Here is a 25,611-nt window from a genome sequence, read left to right as displayed (position 1 = left end):
TGGGGCCAGCTCTGTGGCATAGTGGGCTGAGCCTCTGCCTGCAGCGCCGGCGTCCCATGTGGGTGCTTGATCATGTCCCGACTGCTCCATTTCCAATCCAGCAGAGAGATAATGGCTAGAGAAAGCAGTGTAAGGTGGCCCAAGTGCTAGGACCCCTGCACCCATGTGGGAGACCTGGAGGAAGCTCCTGTCTCTGGCTTCAGATCTGCCAGAATTTGGCCATCTGGGAAGTGAACCAGCAGATGGAAGATCTCTCTTTGTTTCTCCCTCTCTGTAACTGCTTCTCAAATAAATAAATAAATATTTAAAAAAAGAGGATATCTGTGTTATTTTACTTTGTTATCCTTCTCTGTCTCCCCTCCCCTACTGCATCATGCCCTCCATTCTCCATTTTTAAACCTTCATCCATCTGTCTGTTCACCAACCAACAACTGGATCTCCTCTGCCAGACACAAAACAGAGAATCTTGTTTCTTGCCCTCAAGGAGCTTACATTCCTGGAGGGAGAAGGGCAAGTAGACAGTTAGAGGCAGTGAACTAATAGATCCTTTAAGGTCAGGATAGTTTGTCCTAGCACCTCAGTGGATTTAGGCTAGGGTTAGCTCTGAGGGAGGAGCGGATCAGGGGACTCACAGGAGGGGGGTTGTGGGTGGATGATAAGAAAGGAGAGGAAATGATATGTACACAGCAAGTTGTAGACATATCACAGTGTGGCTTGCTTGTGTGATGGAGAGAAATGAGATCAGAGACCTAAGCATGCTGTGTGATCTCTCAGAAAAGTGTTGGTTGATTATCTGTGCTTCTCTAATCCTGCTTTGACTTAGGACTTTTGTTTTGATCTAGTTATAACATTCAAATCTGTGACTAATTGAAGTTATTTTCTAAGACAGGGAGGATGATTTCTATGGAGCAGGGGTTAAGGATAGAAGAGAAGGAGATGTTGAAGAGAAACGTGAAAATAACAGCTGCATGTGAGGGATGGAAGGCAGGAAAAGATAAAATACTGTAGTTACGTTTGCATTATCCTTCCGAAGGTAGGGGGCAGACATATTACATCAGTTTAAGGCTTCTACCACTGGGTGGTGGCGTTGGCTCAAGACAGCTTGGTTGTTGTACTTGGTGCAAGCCTGTAAGGATATACCTTTTTGGGTTTGAAATAGGAATTAATAGTGGAAATAGATCAGGAAAGTAGAAATCATATTACCAAAGATCTTTAATATAAAACTAAGAAGAATATACTTCATAAGCCAGTTAAGGGGCATTATTTTCAAACTGGGAAACACACTTGAATCAGATGTGTCCCAGAAAGTAGGAATACCACAAGACTGTTAAAGTACAGTACCCAAACAGATTACATGAACTACATGGTAGCAGCAGAAAATGGAAAAACTTTGAGAAATTGAGAAAGAAAAAATATTAACACTAGATAACTGGAGGTTTGGCAGGTAGGAATTAAAGATCGTAGAAACTATGAAGTTTGAGAGAGATGTGGGGATGGTAGGAGGCTGTGAAGATTTTAGCCCAGCTTTCAATTTCTCAGAGAAGTAGAGTTCACAGGATTAAGTAAGTTCCTTGAATTTATATGGTTGATTAGTGATAAAGCAGGACTGGGTCCCAGGCCTGTAGTCTCCCAGCTCCCTCCCTTCTGTCGTCTTAGGTTGAAAACTTGAGTGATTTGGGAAGTAATAAAACCCTTCACTGGAGTTGTAGAATACAGTGGGAGAGCTGTTATTTTGCTGTAGAGAATTGGGAGAAGTGAGGTTGTTATAGGATACAGGGAGGGTACAGCTGGGATTGGGATTGGGGTTGGGGCAGAGTAGGGGAGGACTTCCAGTATGCATGCCCAGGAAGAGGTGGAAGTCAGAGGTTGGTCAGCACCAAACTTGATGGAGAAGGAGCTTGGCTAGAGTATTGCAGAGATCCTGGAAAATGTAGTGCCATTCATTCTGTACAACGGTGTGTTTGCTTCTTTGTTTTTAGGTGGTCTCTGACAATCGACACGACCGGAGGGTGCTGGGGAAGGGAGTGAGTTGTGTGGACTGTGGTGTCCAGTCAAGGAGAATGAGCACAGAGCACGGGTTGTGTGAGCTGACGTTAACTTGTGATACCAGAGCACAGCGGCTCTTGCCAGGGTGGAGCTGAGGCGCTGCCTGGAGGCGTTGAGCCTGGAGTGTTTTCAGAGGACAAGGAGCTCTAGGAAGTAAAAGTGGTGCTGAGAGACTCCGGTTTTTTTTTTTTTTTTTAGATCTTTGCCAATATTAGAAAGAGAAAAATAGAGTGTTAGTTTGAAGGAAATCACAGTTTGAATGTTTATTTTTAAGTAGGGAAGAACTTATTGTGTGTAGACTCAGCAGAAAGTGGCAGTAGAGAGGGTTGCTAAAGTTGTTTGAGTTTGAGAATGATTTAGAAAAAAGCTGCAGGAGAGGCCGAATTTTGTGGCACGAAGCATGTCTTTATTTATAGTGAGGATAGAGGTAGAAGGCCAGGAAAGAATAGATGAAAAGGCTATTTTAAGGAGAGGAAGGAAGATGAGAGACTTTGTACCTGTTGACTTCTATGTTCTTACTATACATGGACATTCACATTCCTGATCCATTATTTAGTGGAATGGTTATTGTGTACTAAAATACACAGGGAGCATAATTTGACCTATAATAGGACCTTACTAATTTGGGCATGGAAGAAGTGGATAGTGTTTTTTTTTTTTTTTTTAAAGATTTATTTATTTATTTGAAAGTCAGAGTTACACAGAGAGAGAAAGAGAGGCAGAGAGAGAGAGGTCTTCCATCTGATGGTTCACTCCCCAACTGACTGCAGCGGATCTGAAGCCAGGAGGTCCTTCTGGGTCTCCCATGTGGATGCAGGAGCTCTAGGACTTGGGGCATCCTCTGTTGCCTTCTCAGGTGCATTAGCACGGAGCTGGATCAGAAGTGGAGCAGCCGGGACACAGATGGGCTCCCATATGGGATGCTGACACTGCAGACATCAGCTTAACCCACCATGCCACAGTGCTGGCTCCTCTTTACCTGTCTTGTCTTTTATGTCACGAGACTGCAGAAAAACTAAAAACAGTCATCTTCATCATGTAGGTGAAGTGTCCCTTTCCTGAAATGCATGGGACCCCAGAAGGTTTTCAAATTTCAGATTTTTTCTGATTAGGGAATATTTGCGTGTATGTAATGAGAATCTTGGGTATGGGACTCACATCTGGATACCAAATTTGTTTCAGAATTTTATATAATATGATTAGTAATTTTGTGCATGAAACGAAAGTTTCATGGTTGTAGAATTTTCCACTGTTGCGTTATGTTACCACTCAATAAGTTAACAGAGTTTGGAGCATTCCAGGTTGTGGATTTTCAGACTAGGGATTTTCAACCTGTTGTAAAAGACAAGTTTTATAGGCTCATGTAGTAAGTAAATTAGATTTTATAGAGAGATAATTTAGAAATTAGGACAGAATCAGGTGTCATGGCACAGCAGGTTAAGCCACTTGTAATGGAGCAGCATTCAAGTTCTGACTCCTCTGTTTCCAACCTAGTATTCTGCTAACGTTCCTGGGAGGCAGCAGATGATGGCTCACGTATTTGAATTTCTGCCCCAACATGGAGAACCAGATATAGTTCTAGGTTTTTGGCTTTGGCTTGGTGCGGCCCTGGCCAGTAGATGGAAGATCTCGATCTCTGTCTCTTTGTAGTAGTGCCTTTCAAGTAGACAAAAATAAATAAGTAAATAAAAACTATTAAAAAAAAGAAATTAGAACATTTAAATTTCTTAGGAGCGAGAAAGCCTTTAAAATTTTATTTTGGATGGATGAAATCACGTAGATGTTTGCATTTTAAGTTCTGAAAAAGTCAGATTTGTAGTTCCCCACTGTTGGTATCAGTTGTGTGAAAATCGTTTTTAGGGTTAACTCTGAATCAGTTGTTCTGTCCAAGGCAATATATAAATTAATCCTGCTAGAGTCATCACACTTACTGCAGTTCCAATCAGAACTAACAAGACATAAATGTAGTTACCAGAAGTCATTAAATGATATATCCTAAGTCTAAGGCTGCACTTCAGTTTCTAGGTTCATGGCTCCACCCTGTACTGAAAATCCTATTAAGATGGGTTAAAAAGAATTGCTATGCACTAATGAAAATGGGCAGGATCTGCTCATTAGTTTTTCAGCATGGAATGAAAGCTCTTAAAAGTGCTGGCTTGGTATTGTAATTTGCTAGAAAAATGAAAGGTTTTTTTTTTTTTTTTTCATTTGTTATCCAGAAGTTATGAATTAATTATGGCTGTAACAAACAGGCTTAGGAAGATACAATAGTTTTTTTTTTTTACTTTTATTAAATGATTTTTAGAAGTCATTATTTATTTGAAAATGACAGAGAGAGAGAGGAGAGACAGAAAGAATCTTCCATCTGCTGGTTCACTCCCCAAATGGCTGCGACAGCTGTGACTAGGCCATGCAAGCTGTGGCTAGTCCAGACTAAAGCCAGGAGTCAGACGCAACATCTGGATGGCAGGGACTCAGCCTTCATTTGCTGCTTCCCGGGCACATGAGCAGGAAGCTGAAATAGAAGTGCAGTGGGCATCCCACGCTGTGGCTTAGCCTGCTGTGCCATGATGCTCACCCCAACACAAAGTTTTTTGAGATGTGGTCATTTTTATCATGTGGAGTGAAAAGTTGTGTGTTTCCCTTTTATGTAGAGAGGTACAGTGACTACTTATGACCTAAAATTGAAAAAGCGACGTGTAACAGAATCGATCCATGCCTCGCAGGATGCTGTGTGCCACCTACTTTCTCTCTGAATCATTGAGACACTTCTAAAGCTGAAGCTTTAGATCTGAATGCTGGGCTGTATTGTGTTTGTGAAGAATGTGCAGTCCCAGTAATTGGTACATTTTTCATGAAGGTCTCCGTGATAAAGAAATATGAGGGTATTACTATCTGATTTTTGTTAGAAAAAATGTTTTTCTCTTGAATTTATGAATTTTCAGAAATCTGTGCTAAAGATGTTTAAGCTTTTGACCTGAGGCTGTTTTTTCCTTAAAGACTGAACTAAGTAAACACTCTTTGTTTTCACTTTGGAAAATGTATTTTAGAAATTCCAAATTACTCTTGAGTTAAAAGGAGTGTGATCACCTTCTAAATATCAAAATGTAGCTCTTGGCTAAAGTGGTGTTTGGAGTTTCATTTTCATAAGCGTGAACTCTAGATAATAACAGTTTTTAGATGAAATGTTGTTAGTGTCTTCTCTTTACTTGAGCTGTAGTGTTGGTTTTACATAGAGTAACAGCCTTAGTTCTGGTCATGATGTTTTCTGGTGAAACCTGAGTTCACACACTTGTTAGTTACATTACTATACAGTTAATAACTGTCTGTTAAAAAATGGACTTTTTCTAATCAAAAGAATGCATTTACTAGTTCTAATTATAGTGTCATTGTGTTAGCCAAGTTTGCAGAATGAACTCTGAATTTTAAGAGGTTTTGGTTATGAATGTCACCCAGGGAGTTTGTTCCAGCTGTGATGTGTCCCAGGAGGACTGTGTTGGGTGGATTGTAGGAGGTGGTTGGGGTGCTTGGGAATCTAGTTGTGGGGGACACGTGGTGGTGGCAGGAGCTGTGGTTGGAAGCTGCTGTGATCTGAGGCGATGGGCGTTTTCTTTATGACTGGGGAGGTGGCTTTCTGGGGCCTTTCTGCAACCAGTATTTATGAGTCATTTCCAACGTCTGATGTTAGGCTTTTCAAATTACTTGCTGTGCCTTATCACACCCCTGTCCCCTCACCAGGCTCAGGGGCTACTCTGTCTCCCCTCCTCTTCTGCTTTCAACTCCTGGAGAACAACAGTGGCCTGTCCTTGGCTTCCTTTTCTTCTGTGTGCTCTCTTCAGTGATCTCATTCAGTTTCATGGTTCTAAATATCATCATCTGTATTCTGACAGCTCTAAAATTTATATCTGCACGCTGGAACTCTCCCACCCATCTAACTGCCCACAGAGTCTTCCATTGGATATCCAGTATGCATTTCTAGCTTATCTTGTCCTAAACTGAACTCCTGTTCAGTCCCTACAACCTGGTCCTCCTGCAGACTTGCCCTCAGTCCCTGGCAGCAGGATTTTCTGTGTGAGCAGCCCTTCCCTCTACAATCTCTATTATTGCAGGTTAGTCTCCCTCCAGCATGTGCCCTTGCTGCCCTGCACTTGTCTTCTCCACACAGATACCAGACTGACCTTTTCCCACTTCAGGTAGATAATATCCTTCCCGTTCAAAATCCTCTAGTGCTTTCTCATTTTATTTGTACTAAAATCCAAAGTCCTAAACATCACCTTTCATCTGTGAGTCTGTACCAGTCTTTAAGAGATGTTTGAGTCAGTGGAGAGACTAGACAAGTCAGCCTTGTAAAAGAGTTCTGAATAATTTGTGTAGCATGAGTCCGCAGCTAGTGACTGCCTTCTAAAAGAGTCCACTGCAGAAGGGAAGGAAGCGGGGTAACTTGACTGTGGAGCAACCTGACAGACAGTACCTCAGTCAGGTGATCAAGGTCAGGGTCTACGTGATTCCTGTTGATACGTCTATCCCTTGATGGGATGAGATGCAGATGACACTTTACCCCTCTGATCTTCCTTCCCCAAATACAGTCTAATCCTGAGAAAGAAGACAGATTCCAGTTGAGGGGTATTTTGTAGGAGGAACCTTGTACAGAGTAGCTGCTTAGCACTCAGACCTGGCAAGCCTGTTGAAAACAAGGGAAATCTCAGGAATTTACAATCCAGAGAAGTCTGAGGAGATGCAATTACTAAATGCAGTATGGTATCTGGGATGGGACACTGAGATGGGAAATGGGTATTAGGTAAAACCTAAGGAGTCTGAGTAAAGCTTGGACTTCAGTTAGTAATGTATCAATATTGGTTTATTGGTTTTCACACATATGTATGATACTAATGTGTTAACAGTGGGGGAGACTGCAACTTTCTGTAACTGTAAAGCTGATCTAAAATAAAATGACTTATTTTAAAAAGAACCCCCTTCATGATCTGTCCTGGCCTCTGTTCCCCATCCTTACTGCTCTCCCCTTCCCTGTTGTTCTCCAGCTTCTCCAACCCGTTGCTTCTCCGCTGGGGGGTGAGTTTGAGCCTAGAAGACATTTGGCAATGTCTGGAGACACTTTTAGTTGCCACAACTGGGGCAAGGGGTAGGGGAGACGTTACATGCTTTTACTGGGTGGAGACCAGGAATAATGCTAAACATGCTACAGTGTTCCAAAGCATCTAAGAAGAGTCTGCCACAAATACTGGTGGTGCTGGGGTTGAGAAACCCTGGTTCTTTTGAATTTGGGGTTCTGTCTTTTTCCTGCAGGCTCCTGACCACAGCCTCTATGCCCTGCTTCATGTTTTCTTCTTCACTGAATCTTCAGAACTCCTGCTCTCACCCGCTACAACCTGATCCTCGAGCAGACTTCCCCTCGGTCCCTGGCAACTGCATTCTCTGTGCTGAGCAACCCTCGCCTTCACAGTCTGTCCTCTGTATTATTGCAGATTAGCCTCCCTCCAGCTTTTGCCCCTGCTGCCCTGCACTTGTCTTTTCCATGTAGGTGCCACAGTGACCTTTGCCACTCTGATACAGTGTCAGTGTGTGTGTATGTCTGTCACCAGAACTTGTTGATGATTTAGTTCATTTTTGAATCTCAAACATCTAGAATGGTACATAGTGGGTGGTCATGAAGTGTTGAAGGAATTAAGTAATTGATGAAAGGAGTGAGTGAATGATAAAGGTAACACATACTTTGGCCAAAAATTTCAGATAGCAAAATGCAATATAAGCATTCCTCCAACCACCTGTTACCTGTTCCTGTCTTCTGGAAGCGACTGCAGTTAATGGGTCTGTTCAGATTTTGCTGTCCATGATTAAATAGATCCAAATATTATGCACATGTGTGCACTATTTTCAGTGCTTGCAAGAGTCTTGTGTAATAGTTTGTTGTGAATTGGACAATAGTAATAATATCCCTTAAAACATCTGTCACTCCAAGGAAAAGGAAGTCCTTGTTTAACATCATCTTTATAAAGTTCTTTCAAACATTTTCTTTTTTTTTTTAAATTTATTTATTTGAAAGGCAGAGTTACAGAGAGTCAGAGAGAGAGAGAGAGAGAGAGAGAGAGAGGTGTCTTCCATCTGCTGGTTCACTCCCTAGATGAGTGCAGTGGCTGGAGCTGTGCTGATCTGAAGCCAGGAGCTTGGAGCTTCTTCCAGGTCTTCCAAACAGGTGCAGGAGCCCAAGGACTTGTGCCATCCTTTGCTGCTTTCCTAGGCCATAGCAGAGAGCTGGATTGGAAGTGGAGCAGCTGGGACTAGAACCGGCGCCCATATGGGATACAGGCACTGCAGGTGGTGGCTTTACCAGCTACACCACAGCGCTGGCCCCCAATAATTTTCTTATATGTATTTTCTTTAACTGTATGTACCTAGCAGGATGCTGAATGATAGCAGGTTCTTTATGCCTGTTGGCTGAAATGAACTGAACTTTTCCCTTGTTAAAATTTTCAGATCATTTTAAAATACTCAAATTTCCTTGCATATTAGAACTTCTGACCAGCTTGAAATATTTATAGAGAAAGTTTTGGGAGAAAATTTTATTTTAAGTGAAAATTGTTCCCCAAGAGGCCTAACAAAAATCTGTCCAATTTTCTGACTTTTATTTCCTTAGGAAAAAGCACGATAGCCTAAGAACAAATTAGGGTGCCCAACTTGAATGTGATTCAGTATCAATTAAGCTTCTGACTGCTTTAAGCATATCAGGTCTTTTCCCCCCCTCTAATGAAATGACTAATGGGGCAAAGTTGGCAGTAGCTGAGTTAAGATACTGTAAATTAATGTTGCTGTTCTAATTTCAACCTGGCTGTTAAACCAGCCCTCCAGTCTGCTGTTCCCTTCACCTTTGGTAGTTTCCACATTCAGTGAATATTAATTTGAGAGTCGCTTTTGCAAGGGTATGGTGCTGTCCTCTGCTGACAGAGCTGGGAGCTTTGTGAAGCTGCAGTTGATTTATAGGATGAAGTGTTTGGCCTTAGAGAGGACAACTGGTGTGAAAGTAATTGGCCCGCTCCTCTGGCCAGGCCTCAGCCGGGTGGACTTTGTCTAGCATCCCACTTGTTAAAGGAATCTTGCTCTTTAGTCTCCCACTTTCCTTCCCAAGCCACCTTCTGACTTCCTGCAGTATCTGCCTCTTTTCTACACAGGTTTGACCCTTTATGTATATTAGCTTAATGATTTAACTTGTGTGTGTGTCTGTCCCATCTTCTAAAGGGGGTAGGGCCTGGTCCAGGGTGACAGGTTGTTCAGTGCTCTGAAGACAGGGGACTGTCCCTGTGCAACTGGTTGTTGACAGCAGTGGTGTAAAACACTGATATCGTTGGTAAGATTTGCTTGACTTAGAGGGCAAAACTTTGCCATCTGACTGCAGACTTCAGGTTTTCCTATTGTAAAATGATGTGTTTGGGGAGAAAGGGTTCATACTGATGTTTCAAAAATTACTTCACTGTCAAACAACAATAGGCTTATTATAATACCTTTAGGTAGTTATATCAAGGGCTAATGAGACAGTACACCTTTATGTAGAAAGTAAGCTTAATCGTTCTTACAAAGAAATAATAAAACTGCAGGAAAAATTTTGAAATGAGATTGTAAGTTTTTCATTACAGGGAGCCATATAAAACCACTGTTGAGTTTTTATTTCTCCCTCAGTTGTTTGTTAGAAGCTTTGGATGCTCATAGTACGGTGGTGGTCTTAAGTTTGTAAGCTCTTGAGCATTTCATTGTAAATAAGGTCGTTGTCTACAGCTCTTCAACAATTGCTGTTTACCTTGAAGATTTAAATATAAAAATACAATTTACAGTGGCAGTTTTTGCTGTTTATTATGATTCTTCAGTTATTCAGATTTGGAAAATAGGAACTTGAGTCCTTTAAAAAAGAAAAAAGGATTGTATTAAACTTAGTAATGTTTAGATATGTTAGTACTGAAAGTTATATTGGAAACCAGAAAAAAAAACCCCAAACCATTTCAGTTATTCATATTCTATATAAATGGAAAATGTGTTATGAAAATGTAAGCTTTAGAACAATTTGTTCCTCTTGTGCTTGCTTTATTTCCCCAAAGTAATAATTCTCATTTCTTTCTTCTGTTTCAGACTCCTGAGAGTTGAGCAATGGGGAGACATTTGGCCTTGCTTCTGCTTCTGCTCCTCCTGCTCCAACATTTTGGAGACAGTGACGGGAGCCAAAGACTTGAAGAGCCTCCTCCTCTACAGTTTACACATTTTCAGTACAATGTCACTGTGCATGAGAACTCCGCGGCTAAAACCTATGTTGGGCATTCTGTGAAGATGGGTGTTTACATTACAAATCCACTGTGGGAATTAAGGTACAAAATTGTTTCAGGAGACAATGAAAACCTGTTCAAAGCTGAAGAGTACGTGCTCGGAGACTTTTGCTTTCTAAGAATAAGGACCAAAGGAGGAAATACAGCTATTCTTAATAGAGAAGTGAAAGACCATTATAACTTGATAGTTAAAGCAGTTGAAAAAAATAGCAATGCTGAAGCACGAACAAAGGTTAGGGTGCAAGTGTTGGATACAAACGACTTGAGACCATTATTCTCACCCACCTCTTACAGTGTTTCTTTACCTGAAAACACAGCTATAAGGACCAGTATTGCAAGAGTCAGTGCCACTGATGCAGACATAGGAACTAATGGAGAATTTTACTATAGTTTCAAAGACCGAACTGACATGTTTGCTATTCACCCAACCAGTGGTGCAGTGGTCTTAACTGGTAGACTTGATTATCTAGAGACCAAGCTGTATGAGATGGAAATCCTTGCTGTGGACCGAGGAATGAAATTGTATGGTAGCAGTGGTATCAGCAGCATGGCCAAGCTAACAGTTCATGTAGAGCAGGCCAATGAATGTGCTCCCGTGATAACAGCAGTGACTTTGTCACCATCAGAGCTGGACAGTGACCCAACATACGCAATTGTAACAGTGGATGACTGTGATCAGGGTGCCAATGGGGAAATAGCTTCATTAAGTATTGTGGCAGGTGACCTTCTCCAACAGTTTAGAACAGCGAGATCCTATCCAGGGAGTAAAGAATATAAAGTCAAAGCTGTGGGCGCCGTTGACTGGAACAGTCATCCTTATGGCTACAATCTGACGCTACAGGCTAAAGATAAAGGAACTCCTCCCCAGTTCTCTTCTGTGAAAGTGATCCATGTGACTTCTCCACACTTCAGAGTTGGGCCAGTCAAGTTTGAAAAGGATGTTTACAGAGCAGAAATCAGTGAATTTGCTCCTCCCAACACACCTGTGGTCCTTGTTAAAGCGATTCCCAGTTATTCGCACTTGAGGTATGTTTTTAAAAGTACACCTGGGAAAGCTAAATTCAGTTTAAATCACAACACCGGTCTGGTTTCCATTTTGGAACCAGTTAAAAGACAGCAGGCTTCCCATTTTGAACTTGAAATAACAACAAGCGACAGGAAAGCCTCCACCAGAGTTTTGGTTAAAGTCTTAGGTACAAACAGCAACCCCCCTGAATTTACCCAGACGGCATACAAAGCATCTTTTGATGAGAATGCTCCTGTTGGTACCACCGTCATGAGCGTGAGTGCTGTAGACCCTGATGAAGGTGAGAATGGGTATGTGACTTACAGCATTGCTAATGTAAATCATGTGCCATTTGTGATCGACCACTTCACTGGTGCTGTGAGTACTTCCGAAAACCTGGACTATGAACTGATGCCTCGGGTTTACACTCTAAGGATCCGAGCATCAGACTGGGGCTTGCCATACCGCCGAGAAGTTGAAGTCCTTGCTACGATTACACTGAATAACTTGAATGATAATACGCCCTTGTTTGAGAAAATAAATTGTGAAGGAACGATTCCCAGGGATCTAGGCGTGGGCGAGCAGATCACCACTGTTTCTGCTATTGATGCTGATGAACTTCAGTTGGTACGATACCAAATTGAAGCTGGAAATGAACTAGATTTGTTTAGCTTAAATCCCAACTCTGGAGTTTTATCATTAAAACAGTCACTAATGGATGGCTTAGGTGCAAAGGTGTCTTTTCACAGTCTGAGAATTACAGCTACAGATGGAGAAAACTTTGCCACACCATTATATATCAACATAACTGTGGCTGCCAGTCGTAAGCTAGTAAACTTGCAGTGTGAAGAGACTGGTGTTGCCAAAATGCTAGCAGAAAAGCTGCTGCAGGCAAATAAATTACACAGCCAAGGGGAAGCTGAGGATATTTTCTTTGATTCTCATTCTGTCAATGCTCATGCACCTCAGTTCAGAAGTACTCTTCCAAGTGCTATAAAGGTAAAGGAAAACCATCCCTTGAGTTCCAGTATAATTTTCATGAATGCCACTGACCTTGACTCTGGCTTCAATGGCAAACTGGTCTATGCTATTTCTGGAGGAAATGAGGATAGCTGCTTCATTATTGACATGGAAACAGGAATGTTGAAAATTTTATCTCCACTTGACCGTGAAACAACAGACAGATATACCCTGAATATTACTGTCTATGACCTTGGTATACCACAAAAGGCCGCTTGGCATCTTCTAGATATCATAGTTCTAGATGCCAATGATAATCCGCCTGAGTTTTTACAGGAGAGCTATTTTGTTGAAATGAGCGAAGACAAAGAGGTCAACAGTGAAATCATCCAGGTTGAAGCCACTGATAAAGATCTAGGCCCCAATGGACATGTGACATACTCTATTCTTACAGACACAGATAAGTTTTCAATTGACAGCACAACTGGTGTTGTTAAAATTGTGCGCCCTTTGGATCGTGAAGTACAACATGTGCACTACTTAAAAATTGAAGCTAGGGATCAAGCCAAAGAGGAACCCCAGCTGTTTTCCACTGTGCTTTTGAAAGTCTCACTAGAAGATGTTAATGACAACCCACCTAAGTTTATTCCCCCTAATTACCGGGTGAAAGTTCGAGAGGATCTCCCAGAAGGAACCATAATCATGTGGTTAGAAGCCTATGATCCTGACGTAGGTCAGTCTAGTCAGGTGAGATACACTCTCATGGACCATGGAGAAGGACACTTTGATGTTGACAAGCTCAGTGGAGCAGTTAGAATCATCCAGCAGCTGGACTTTGAGAAGAAGCAAGTCTATAATCTCACCGTGAGGGCCAAAGACAAAGGGAAGCCAGTTTCTCTGTCTTCTACTTGCTATGTTGAAGTTGAGGTCATTGATGTGAATGAGAACCTACACCCACCAGTGTTTTCCAGCTTTGTGGAAAAGGGCATAGTGAAGGAAGATGTTGCTATTGGTTCGTCAGTAATGACTGTGTCGGCTCACGATGAGGACACAGGAAGAGACGGGGAGGTCCGCTACTCCATTAGGGATGGTTCTGGTGTTGGTGTTTTCAGGATTGATGAAGAAACAGGTAAGCTCTTATTTTCTCTGGTTAATGCTTCCTCTCATTTTTCACACACCTGACTTGTTAGTATATTCAGAAGTCCCACTTGGTTTCTGATAGGGCACGGTATAGCAATGCATGTGCATGCTTTTCATCCTGTTGCTCTATGGAGGATGTTTATTGGTAGGAAGCCATGAAGATGGAGCCAAAGGAACATGAATGTTAAGTGGGCATAAAATGTATAAAATACCAGGGAAATTTGAAATTATTACCACGGGTGCTAATCTCTAAGTTTCTACTTTATGTTATCAGCAGCACTGTGGTTTGATTGAGAAGTCCTGGCATTTTTCAAGCCAGATGATTTGCAAGCTTATGCTTGTATCAGTCACGACCACCACCTGGCAGGCCGTCCAGAGGTTATTGCACACCTGCAAAATTGGGCAGTGCACACAAGAAAAGGTTATTTGCTAAAACTTCAGTAATATGATCTGTTTTACCTAGTACCTCCTTCAGGTTTTGTTTGAGAGGCAGATGTAGGTTAAGGGATTGTTGAACTGAAAAATTCTGACTTGAATCCTGGCTCTTTGAGTTGTTAACTCATGATCTTGGACAAGGTCAATACTTCTTAAAACTTTCTTCATCTATAAATGGGGATACTCAAAATTACTCTAAGTGTATGGAGCATAAAATGAAGAACCATGGGGGCCGGCGTCATGGCTCACTAGGCTAATCCTCCGCCTTGCGGTGCCGCCACACCGGGTTCTAGTCCCGGTCGGGGCACCGGATTCTGTCCTGGTTGCCCCTCTTGCAGGCCAGCTCTCTGCTGTGGCCAGGGAGTGCAGTGGAGGATGGCCCAAGTGCTTGGGCCCTGCACCCCAGGGTGACCAGGAAAAGTATCTGGCTCCTGCCGTTGGATCAGCGCAGTGCGCCAGCCGCGGCGGCCATTGGAGGGTGAACCAACGGCAAAGGAAGACCTTTCTCTCTGTCTCTCTCTCTCTCACTGTCCACTCTGCCTGTCAAAAAATAAATTAAAAAAAAAAAAAAAAAAAAAACCATGGGAAAACTCCTGGCACATGTTAGATTCATATCTTATGGAAATGGTAGTACTACCTTGTTATGATACTGTTTCACCTAGAATGGAGTTGTAAAACTAGGACCTCCAAGAACACCTCTCATGCTAGAGTGTGTGATGTTTTCTACTTTGTGTGCATACCTTACGCTAGTTGCACAGATATTATAGTTACGTGTCACTTTGCTGGATGGAATGTGAGCTTTCCAGGGCAGGCTTTTAGCTCATGCATCATCTATTTTCAGCAACTAGCAAAAAGGGGATGGCACATCGAAGCTGTATAATAAATGTTTAAAGAAAAAGATAAATTAATGCGTATTAATTTATGTGAATAAGGATTTTCAGCAACAGTGTCAGCATAAAGAGAAATACCCGAAATTCAGTGACTGAAGCTGAAACTATACTATATTTTGGTAAATTTTCTAGGAATAATTAGTCCTGCTGCTTTTTTTCTTCTCTTTTCCAAAGTAGGTTTGAAAAGCTTACAAAAAACTGTTACAAGTTAGACATGAGACAGAAAATAGAACCAAAAATGTTAATTTACATTCCCTTCATGACAAATTATATGAACACTGCTTTTTGGTTTTTTTCTCTCAAGTGAAGAATGCTTTTTTTATGGTTGCTTTCTGAGGAATCATTTAGAAGCTAGTATTTTTTGCCTATAAATATAAGGAATTGGGTTATTCTTACTGCTAAGAAAAAACAAAACAACCAACCAAAGAAGGCAATGTCCTGAAATAGATCTATGGTGGTTTTCAGAGCTAAAAGGGAGTACCAGACTTTTCCAGTAGCAATTTTGGGGGGGTGGGGTGGGTGGGTGTTAGGATTATAGGCAGTGCAATAGGAATATGTATAAGGAACTGTCAGGAATTTGTAAAAATAGTGATATTTAAAGGTGAAAGAGAAGCTAGAAGTGTTGAGATCTTTATTCTGTGGACCTTGCTTTACAGAGGAAAACATGTAGTATATGGTAGGTTTATGTTTACATAGTTTTCGAAATTGAATAAAAGTGACATATAGTGGGCTGGTATGCACTGTGAGATGATTTCTGGCAGTGGAATTGTCAGCCCGAGTTATCTTAGAGAATCTTGGCAGGACAGTTGGTTGCATAGTGAAGAATTGGTTAGGAGAAATCTGTTTTGTGCAGTAGAAATGCTAAAATCAGGTATGCTTATTTTTTTTTTTTTACTTGAAGTTTATCTAATGTCTCGGGCAGTGTGGAGAGGTGTCTGTAAGATGAAGAAAAGTAGGGACAGTTCAGGAACACCAGTGGGGTCCTGCAGAGGACAGCACTAAAGCACCCTGACTTGGAGTTGGCCTGGCTCGGGTCTGGTTTGCAGCTCTCGGGAACTTCACTCCTTGCCTGTTGGCCTTTGTTCCTGCTTTCCCCAACTGTGACACACTTCGTGGTACACTAATTGAGACCAGCCTGTGCAGGATTACTTTATTCTTGCCTTTGATTTCAAGCCACTAGTGTTGATGAGTAATGTAACCAGATTTTTGTGATGCTTTAACTTTCAACATTGTCAAATATGTACATCATTCGTGTACTTTTCACAGAACAAAGAACATATTCCACAAGCTGAATTTAGTTCTTACTATTTAAAGAAATCTTCCTTTTCCTTAAATCTGCTAAAATTTTAATCATTTTCAGAAAAGTAGTGTTTTTAAGAGAAAAATTACCCAGATTAGCTGAAATAACCAAAGGTGTAGTCTTATTAGCTGTGTGTTTTACTGGCTGTGTAGGAAGGTGACGTGTTATTGTCAGGTGGAGGTGACAGTCATTTGACTCATCTGATAGTCTCTCACTGCATCACATGCTCTTTTTCTGGAGAGGGCTCTGGGTATTAGTGAACTGTGCCGAGAAATCTGCGTTCACATGACTGCTCCTCCACTTGAGTTTTGGAAGGGTACAGTGTTCTGTGAAAAATTATTTGGAAAGTTGGTCTTGTTAGGGAGCCAACCTCCTGAGTGCTAATTAAGATTCTCCCCTTCTTAATTCTCACGTGAAAAATCAAGAGTGCGGATTATGGACTTAGCAGAATTGTTCAGCGGCATATTGCTTGAAGCATGTTTAGTGTCATGTTTAGGTTGTGGTTTGCCTGATGTTATACATGTCCATGTTGACCTCATTTTTACTTCATGTAAGTTTTTGGTAGCTGAATATTGTGCTTGTAAACTTGTGGAGCAAATACAGTTCAGTTTTTTTTTTTTTTTAAGACTTATTTATTTGAAAGAGTGATACAGAGAGAGCGAGTGACTGCGGGGGTGGGGTAGGGAGGTAGAGTTACCTTCCATCTGCTGGTTCACTCCCAAATGGCCACAACCGCTGGGGTTGGGATAGGCTAACGCAAGGATCCAGGAACTCCGTTTGGTTTCCCATTTAGGTGGCAGGAATTCAAGTTCTTGAGTCATCATATGCTGCATCCCAGGTGCATTAGCTGAGAGCCACATCAGAAGTGGAGTAGCCAGGTCTTGAACCAGCAATTTGATATGGGATTTTGTCAGGTGGCAGCTTAACTCCCTCTGCCACAGTGCCTGCCCTGTGTGTGTGTGTGTGTGTGTGTGTGTGTGTTAAAGATTTGTTTTTTTTGAAAGAGAGAGGGAGGGGAAGAGAGAGATCTTTCACTGGTTCACTCTCCAAGTGCCCACAACCCTGCAACAGTCAGGTCTGGGCTAAGTCAAAGCTGGAAGCCAAGAACTCTGTCCTGGCCTCCCTCATGGATGACAGGGACCCATGTACTTTGGCTGTCATCTGCTGCCTTCTCAGGCACATTACCACGAAACTGATTCAGAAGCAGAGTAGCTGGGACTTAAACCAGGCACTTTGATGTGGGTTGCAGAAGTCCCAACTGGCTGAACCCACTGGCCCACAGCACCCACCCCAGTTTAGTGTTCCTGACTGGTGAATATCCATCAGGTTAATTATTACTTGAGGACCCAAAAATATTGTAACTCTTAATTTTTAAAGTCAAGGTAATTTCTAGACAATTGCTTGTCTGAAACATTTTTTGTCAGTTGAAATTTGTGTTGAAGCAGTGTTTTCTTGAGGTCTCTTTCCCCAGTGTGATTATTGTAATGGGAGGCCCATAAGTATGTTTTCCTTTCAGTGTCTGGCCATTTGTATAGTGCATCCTTGTAAGAATAGTTCCCTTTTCCAGCTCTACTTATTTGGGGAGACCATATTTTTCATTAAGATAAGAGCAAATTTCTGGACTTATTAATGCTGTGTTACTCTCAGAATCCCAATCATGGTTTCAGGATTGACATGTTTGTTTCTGTAGAAAGACTTGGGATGAGTTAATGCAGAAGTACAGCTGTAGCAACAAGATAAATCATCAGTCATGAAATATGGAAGAGAACATGAGGATTGCATTTTTCTTAAGAGAAAATGGCTACATGTTCATTAACGGGAAGAGTTAGTGCACTGTTCCTGTCCCAGCAAGTGGCTCTTAGCTTTCTTTAGTTAGGTGGACACAGGAATTGCCTGTGGACGCCTGTGGTGTAGTGGAAGCAGGAGGGAATTCCTATCCAAGGGCACCTCACCATTGACTTCAGTCAGTGTTCCTGAGTCTGTGTGGTTTGGCAGAACTCTGAATATTTTGATTATTATTTTAGTCACTCTTTCAAATTTTAGAATTGCTTTTTTTTAAATGTAGGATCTTTCGCAGGCAACCTGAGACCTACTTGTTTTCCTACAGTCCATTCTCATGAAAGGAAAAAGAACGTAGAGGATACTAACGGTCCCAAGTTTTATGACTAAGGAGGTTGTCAGGGTGGCAAGCCTGGACAGCCGTTAGAAGTGAGGCAGCCCTGGTAGGACCAATAACTTCCCTTGGAGCTGGGTCAGAATTCCTGGCAACAGGAACTTAAATAGATACTGGTGGGAGGCCCAGTTAGGGAGTTAAGAAATTTGCTGGTGAAAGGGCTTTTGTACTGCTGTCTCCTCCCTTAAGTGGCAGCAGCTGCTGTCCTCTCCTGTCTCTTTGTTCTCCTCCTAGGAAAGTTTGTGAGAAAAGCAACTTGTTTCTTAGCCATGGCAAGGCTGAAAGTCAGGCTCTGGCAGAAGTTGCGTTATGCTGAGGTGCTGTGGCTGTGGTGGAGAGTGGAAATCTGCCCGAGTGTCTGCGTGGTTCTGAGTGCAGGCAGGGAGGGCGTGGTAATCATTGCTGCTGGGGAAAGGATCCTCCTCTGAAGCAGGAGGATTTTTAAGGTGAAAATGGGATCTAATTAGAAATCCTAAGGAAATTCCATTTTGTTTTGAAAGGAAACAAGGGCAGCTTTTCTTTAGTGACTTATGTGATTTATTTTTAAGAAGTTGATGGTTTAAAAAGTGATTGAACAAATCTAGTTAGGAGAGGGGTTGGGATATAAAACTGACCTGTAATTCAGGGCCATATTATGTTGTAAGGCAGAACATGGTAACATTGCACAGTGTACTTTCATAGTTGTAAATGATGTGCAGGAGCCAGAGCCTGGAGGGTGTGGAATAGAAGCTACTTAAAACATGCTCTCTCTGACCTGTGCTTCCCACAGTAATGATAAAGTGCATCTGTATAATCATAAACCACTGACACCGAGTGTTATAACCAGTGTTCTAAGCACTCCACGTGTATTAATTTATACTACATGTACCAGCTAGCAGGTAGATAGTATTATCCCTGTTACAACTGAGGAAAGTAACTTGCCCAAGGCTGTGTGGCAGAGCAGTGGTTACTTCCCTTTCTTTCAAGAATATATCTAGTGGGGCCAGGCCGGCGCTCTGGCATAGCAGGTAAAGCTGCTGCCTGCAGTGCCGGCATCCCATATGGGTGCTAGTTCAAGTCCCAGCTGCTTCACTTCCAATCTAGCTCTCTGCTATTTCCTGGGAAAGCAGTAGAAGATGGCCCAAGTCCTTGGGCCCCTGCATCCGTGTGGGAGACCTGGAAGAAGGTCCTGGGTTTGGATTGGCTCAGCTCCTGCCGTTGTGGCCATTTGGGGAGAGAACCAGTGGTTGGAAGACCTCTGTTTCTCTTTCTCTCTTCTCTATCTCTCTGTAGCTCTGCCTTTCAAATAAATAAATAAATAACTATTTTAAAGAAAGAGTGATCTAGAGGTGTGCTAAGGGAGTTGATTTGAAAACTATCAGTTGAGTGGGACTCTGCACTAAGTTGGAGCTTTGAATGCTAAATTTGAGATATAACTTTGAAGAAGCCTTGAATCTAGGAATTTTTTTCTAACATTTTTTCTTAGAATGATATATTGCTGTTTAGTGAATTTACTTATGTATTTGAGAGAAAAAGCTACAGAGAGGCAGGAAGAGAAATCTTCCATCAGCTTATTTGTTCCCCAAAGACCAACAGCCAGAGCTGGGCCAGGACCTGTCGCATGGGTAGTCATTAAGTCATTATCCCCTTTCTTCTCAGGTGCACTAGCAGGCAGCTGGACTGGAACCAGAGCAGCCAGGACTGTGATAAGGGATGTTGGTGTTGAAACCTGCAGCTTAACCACATGTGCCACAGTGTCAGCCCCTTTGTGTATTTAGAGTACAGTTAGTAGAGATAGAGCTTCACTGTGGAACTGGAACAGGGAAGGAATGGACAGGTGTCTTTACCCCACTTGCAGTTGGAAAAGTATGATCTTCCCATCAATAAAAGTGCTGTCTGTCTGACTTTCCAGGATGGTGTTTGGAGCCTTTTCTTGTGGAACATTGTTTTAGATGGTTGTTAGGATCCTAGCTAACCTTCAAAACCAGCTTAACCCCCACAGTAGCTGGGGCTAACCTAATTTGTACTAACTCTTGGAATGGAATTACTTGTAGTCATTGTTCTGCTGCATTGTCCTTCTTGGTGCCTTGCCTTCCCCAGCTGTCGTCAGCAGCCATCTGGGACATGGTGAGAAAGGCAGAGTGACTGCCTTCACCTCCTCTTCCTTCTTGGTAGTAAACCATTTTTATGTTCTAAGAATGACTACAGATTGGGCACTTAGAGTTTGAATTGTGGCTTGTATGTACAGAGATTTAACATTGAGTTCATATCCAGTCTTTTCTTCCCAGATTGTCCATCTTGCACAACTATGAAAGTTGAATAGATTTTAAAACTTTAGGTGTTTATCCATGTTGCATTTATTTTCTTAACCATTTAGTTCTTGTTGTTTTGATTTGTGTATTATATAGGTTCATAGGCTGAATTTGTCAAGCATTTATTTGTATTTTGTGCCTTGTGTTACTCTGCAATTACCTTTATAGCATTAATTTTGTAAACACACACACACACACATCATGTTGGTTAGAAAGAATGTATGCTCACCCTATAGCATATGATGCCAGGAAGCACAGTCCTTTGTCTTTGTTACTGGGAGTGAATGGACTTGGGAAGATTGCTATTCAAGGGCACAAGCCTGTGCTTGCTGAATTGGCAGTTCTCCAGTTTAACAGCAGTGATAGTAAGTCTAGGAAACAATTCACATATATACTTCAAGGGCCTGTCTTATCAATTAACTTGCTCTGCCAGCTACACTCTGTGCTATAATCTCAGGATACCCGATACTGTATTGAACTTCTTGCATTGGAAGGTCTCCAGGGCACTGAGTGAACAAACCTGTTGAATGGGATTCTTTAGAATTATTTATTTTGTGGTGGAGAGAGTCTACACAGTACAATCTTTTTAAATTTTAAACTAATTGATTTTTTAAATAGAAATTTACATAGCCATTTTAATAGCTTCTTGAAAATCTAGTTTGTGATAATTTAACTACATTCTTATTACCATTAAGTTTTTTATTAGTCATCAGTAGTTGATGATTATAGATAGTATTTATTGAGCACTTACTGAGCCCCAGCCCTATTTAAAATTTTTTTTATGTAGAATGTCTTGGATCATCATTAGTTCACAAGTAAAATTACATGTATTGTACTCAACTCTTCTCGCATAGTTCATGTCTGCATTAAGTTATGAAAACCTACCAAGGGGGATTATGATATACACTAATTTGTGTCATTGAGTTCCAAAGTTTTTACCTTTTGAGAGGCAGAGAGAATGAGAATCAGACTCTCTCTCTCTCTCTCACACACACACACACACACAGTGTATTCCATCTTCTGTGGGATTCACTGCCCTGAATACCACACTTCAGGAACTGTGCCAGACTGAAGCCAGGAGCCAGAAACAATCCAGGTGTCCGTACATAGGAGGCATCACTTGCTGCCTCCCAGAGTCCCCATTAGTAGAAACTGGAATTGGGAGCCCAGACCTGGGCTTGAACTCAGATACTCTGATACAGGACACTGAGTTTCTTAACCATTGGGCCAAATGCCTGCCTCTGACTTTTTTTTTTTTTAAAGTTAACTAGTGTAATAGAAATCAGTGTGGTGTAAAGTATGATCTGTTTGAGGGTATTCTTGTAATCCTAAGGTAACTTGTGAACAGAGGTATTTCATCTTTAATGGAATTCTCAAGCTCCTTCATTGTCACCTTGTGTAAATCCTTTATAGGAGGGACTATATTGCCCTAGTAAACTTGCCTGCCTCTCCCAATTTGCTTTTTGTGTCTCCCCTCATTAGCTTGCTTTCACACCCTTGAGCTTTAGCTGTGTAGAGCCAACCCCTGCCCTAGTGTTTCCTAGCTCTCTCCCATTGGGTAAACTTTGACCATTTGAGCAGCCCTTACTATGCCTCATAACTCTGCCTAATAAAGCTTTCTTGACAGCTTTTTCTTCATGTGTAGCTAATTGTTCTTGTATGTTTCCCCCAAAACCCCTTTTTTACATTATTTCAAGGACCACTCTGCTTCATTATTTCTATATTCTTTTCCTATGGGTTGTCCACTCATTGTGGGTGGATTCTAAATCTTTGGCCATATGCATTCAGTAAATATTTGTTAGGTTGGCCTAATAAACCATTGTTGCCTCTCCTGGGGAATCTTTCCTAGGAACCAGGTAGTAGGTCTTTGCTTCTTTTGCTTTATGTGTTCTTCTGTACGGAGTACACTGTAGTACACTGTAGTACTTTCTGTCTTTTGTGGCCATCTCCCTGAACACATCAGGGCAGATATGCAGCCTTAATTGTCTCTCTGCCCTATTCTGCGCACAATGGCTGACATGCAAAAACATAGGTGACAAACAGACCAACCAATTGAACATTTAGTAATTGTAGTGAAGGTTGAGTGGGACTTCTGTGTCACCCTGATACCTGTTTGTAGACTCCCAGGACTGTGGCTCTTAGTGTTTGCAGTGTTTCAGAAGCTTTGGAGAATCTGATGAGGGGTGTGTATTCCCTGCTCCAAGATACAGCAATTTGATTACCAGAGGGATCATGAAGTAGACTTTCATTGCCTTTGGGTCTTTGCTTTTAAGACCCTCTGTTCTAGAGGTTCCAAGATTGCCAGTCCTTATAAGTTCTCCTAAAGGAAGACCAGCGGGTAAGGATAATGAAAACAGTGACAAACATCAATATAATATTTTACAGTATAAGTCTTTCCACATACGTTATATGGCACTTAAGCTAATATTATGACACTTATAGTATACTTTTTTGTTTCTGTTTTATAAATGAGCTCAATAAACCTTTACACTGGACAGTTCATTTTTCTGTGTATTTATATGTGTGCCTAAATTGATTCAAGAGAAATTGTTGGTCAAGGCTGTGGCCAAATGAAATGCTCTGTACTCCATATACCTGTTTCCCTATTGAGGTATGCAGGACAAACAGTTGTAATAACATCACAAATAATATATTTTTGTCTTTTCCAAATACTTATTTATTTAAAAGGCAGAATTAGAGAGAGAGAGGAAGACACACAGAGAGAGATTGTCCATCTGCTGGTTTTCCTCCCAAATGGCCACAACGGCTAGAGCTGAGCCAGACTGAAGCCATGAGTTTCTTTTGGATCTCCCATGTGGGTACAGGGGCTCAAGCACTTGGACCATCTACTGCTGTTTTCCCAATTGCATTTACAGGGAACTGTATCAGAGGTGGGGCAGCCAGTACTTGAAAAGGTGCCCATATGGGATGCTGTTGTTATAGGTGGTGACTAACTGCTACACCACGGTGCTGGCCACCTATGTTTTTTGTTTAAATTAAGCAGTTCTCTAGGCCAGGATTTGGCCTTTAGTTTTGCTAGCTTACTATGGAAACCCTTTGTTGCCCCAGTATTAATATTCTTTCATTGATTACAAAAAATAATCTGCAAAAAACTCAAACTTCTAGAAATAAAATTAGCTTTCTCAATAGGCTGAAGTTTTATTTAAATGGACTTAAAAATTCTGGTATTTAGAATTTGATAAATTGTGTTAAGTTTGTGAATAGCTTTCTTATTCAGTGCAAAAGAAAAACATGAATCATGCTTCATTTTAAAGGTTACTGTTCGTTATTAGAGGAGCATTAAACAATTTTTTTAAGGGTTTATCTATTTTATTTGAAAGGCAGAGTTACGGAGAGGCAAAGGTAGAGAGAAAGGTCCTCCATCTGATGGTGCACTCCCCAAATGGCTGCAACTGCCGGAGCTGAGCCAATCTGAAGTCAGGAGCCAGGAGCTTCTTGTGGGTATGCCATGCGAATGCAGGGACCCAAGGACTTGGGCCATCTTTCACTGCTTTTCCAGGCCATAGCAGGGAGCTGGATCGGAAGTGGAGCAGTTGGGACTCGAACTGATGCCCATATAGGATGCTGGCACTGTAGGCGGCGGCCTTACCCACTGTGCCACAGTGCTGGCCCCTAAACAATTTTTTTTTTTTTTTAAGATTTATTTATTTGAAAGGCAGAGTTACAGAGAGGCAGGCAGAGAAAGAGGTCATCCATCTGCTGGTTCATTCCCCAAATGACTGCAAAGACCGGAGCTGGACCAGACCATAGCTAGGAACCTGGAGCTTATTTAGAGGCCCCACGTGGGTGCAGGGGCCCAAGGACTTGGGCCATCTTCAGCTGCTTTCCCAGGCCATAGCAGAGAGCTGGATTAGAACTGGTGCCCATATGGTATGCTGGTACTGTAGGCAGTGGCTTTACCTGCTATACTGCAGTGCCAGCGCCACATTAAACACTTTTATAAGAAAGATGAAATCCTTGTGTTTGTGGCAGAAATCTTCCCATGTCTGGTTTAAGTATCGACACTCACATCACTTCAGGCAGTGTGCTTTTTGACCTCTATTGGAAAGCAGCTGTACCATAAATTCTAAGTTGAAGGATTCTCCAAAACTCATTTATGAGTACAGCTTTGTTTTTAACCTCTGGATTAATTTTTTCCCTTGCTTTTTTATTCTTAAAAGCTGCTTCACATCATTCTGTCTCAAACATCTGTGTTTTTCTTATCACCATGATTGGCATATAGTTGGTACTCAGTAAACACTTGTTCCATGGTGTTCATCTTTTGATAAGCCCAATAAATATTTGTGACATGATGTTAGTCTTCTTTTGATTTGTTGCCCAGTTGAAGGTGTTTACATATTTAAATAGAAAAAAAGATGTTTTCCATGTAAATGCCAAGTTAGTTCCTTGGCTGAGGCGACAGAATAGAAATGAGTTATTTTTAGAGAAACTAAAAAACTTTAGGAGAAGTATTTTTCTTAATGGCGTGATAGCCATATATAGAAGATGGAAGCTGACTGGGAAAGCATGAACTTGAGTGATAGCCATGTTTGATTTTAATTAGCTGAATGCTGTTGGTGTCTGAAATAATGGAATAAACATCACATCTGGGAAGTCTGAAGTGTTAGAATTTAAGGCCAGTGATTTTATTTATTTATTTGAAAGGCAGAGTTACAGAGGCAGAGGCAGTGAGAGAGAAGGAGAGGGAGAGGGAGAGGGAGAGGGAGAGGGAGAGGGAGAGGGAGAGGGAGAGGTGTAGAGAGGTCTTCCATCTGCTGGTTCACTCCCCAAATGGCTGCAACAGCCAGAGCTGTGCCATCCAAGCCAGGAGCCAGCAGCTTCTTCTGGTTCTCCCATGCTTGGTGCAGGGGCCCAAGGACTTGGGCTGCCCTCTGCTGCTTTCCCAGGCTGTAGCAGAGAGCTGGATTGGAAGTGGAGCAACCGGGACTCGCACCGGCGCCCATATGGGATGCCGGCACTGCAGGCAGCAGCTTCACCCACTACATTACAGTGCCGGTCCCAAGGCCAGTGATCTATAAAGTGTGT

General features: G+C 41.8%; 1 protein-coding gene across 3 annotated transcripts in view; it reads left to right on the top strand.

Moving 5' to 3' along the window:
• Positions 1-25,611, top strand: part of FAT1 (FAT atypical cadherin 1) — a 130,999-nt gene that overhangs the window by 4,816 nt on the left and 100,572 nt on the right. For all 3 annotated transcript variants that reach the window (XM_070068424.2, XM_070068423.2, XM_089325830.1), the window contains exon 2: positions 10,180-13,465. In XM_070068424.2, coding sequence (XP_069924525.1) covers positions 10,198-13,465 — 3,268 coding nt within the window. In that variant the 5' untranslated portion in view covers positions 10,180-10,197. The remainder of the gene's footprint in view (positions 1-10,179; positions 13,466-25,611) is intronic.

This window comes from Oryctolagus cuniculus, chromosome 2 (genome assembly GCF_051225735.1).
Source record: "Oryctolagus cuniculus isolate XC-2025 breed Fujian yellow rabbit chromosome 2, ASM5122573v1, whole genome shotgun sequence".
NCBI lineage: Eukaryota > Metazoa > Chordata > Mammalia > Lagomorpha > Leporidae > Oryctolagus > Oryctolagus cuniculus.
This window is presented reverse-complemented; position numbering and strand designations above follow the sequence as displayed.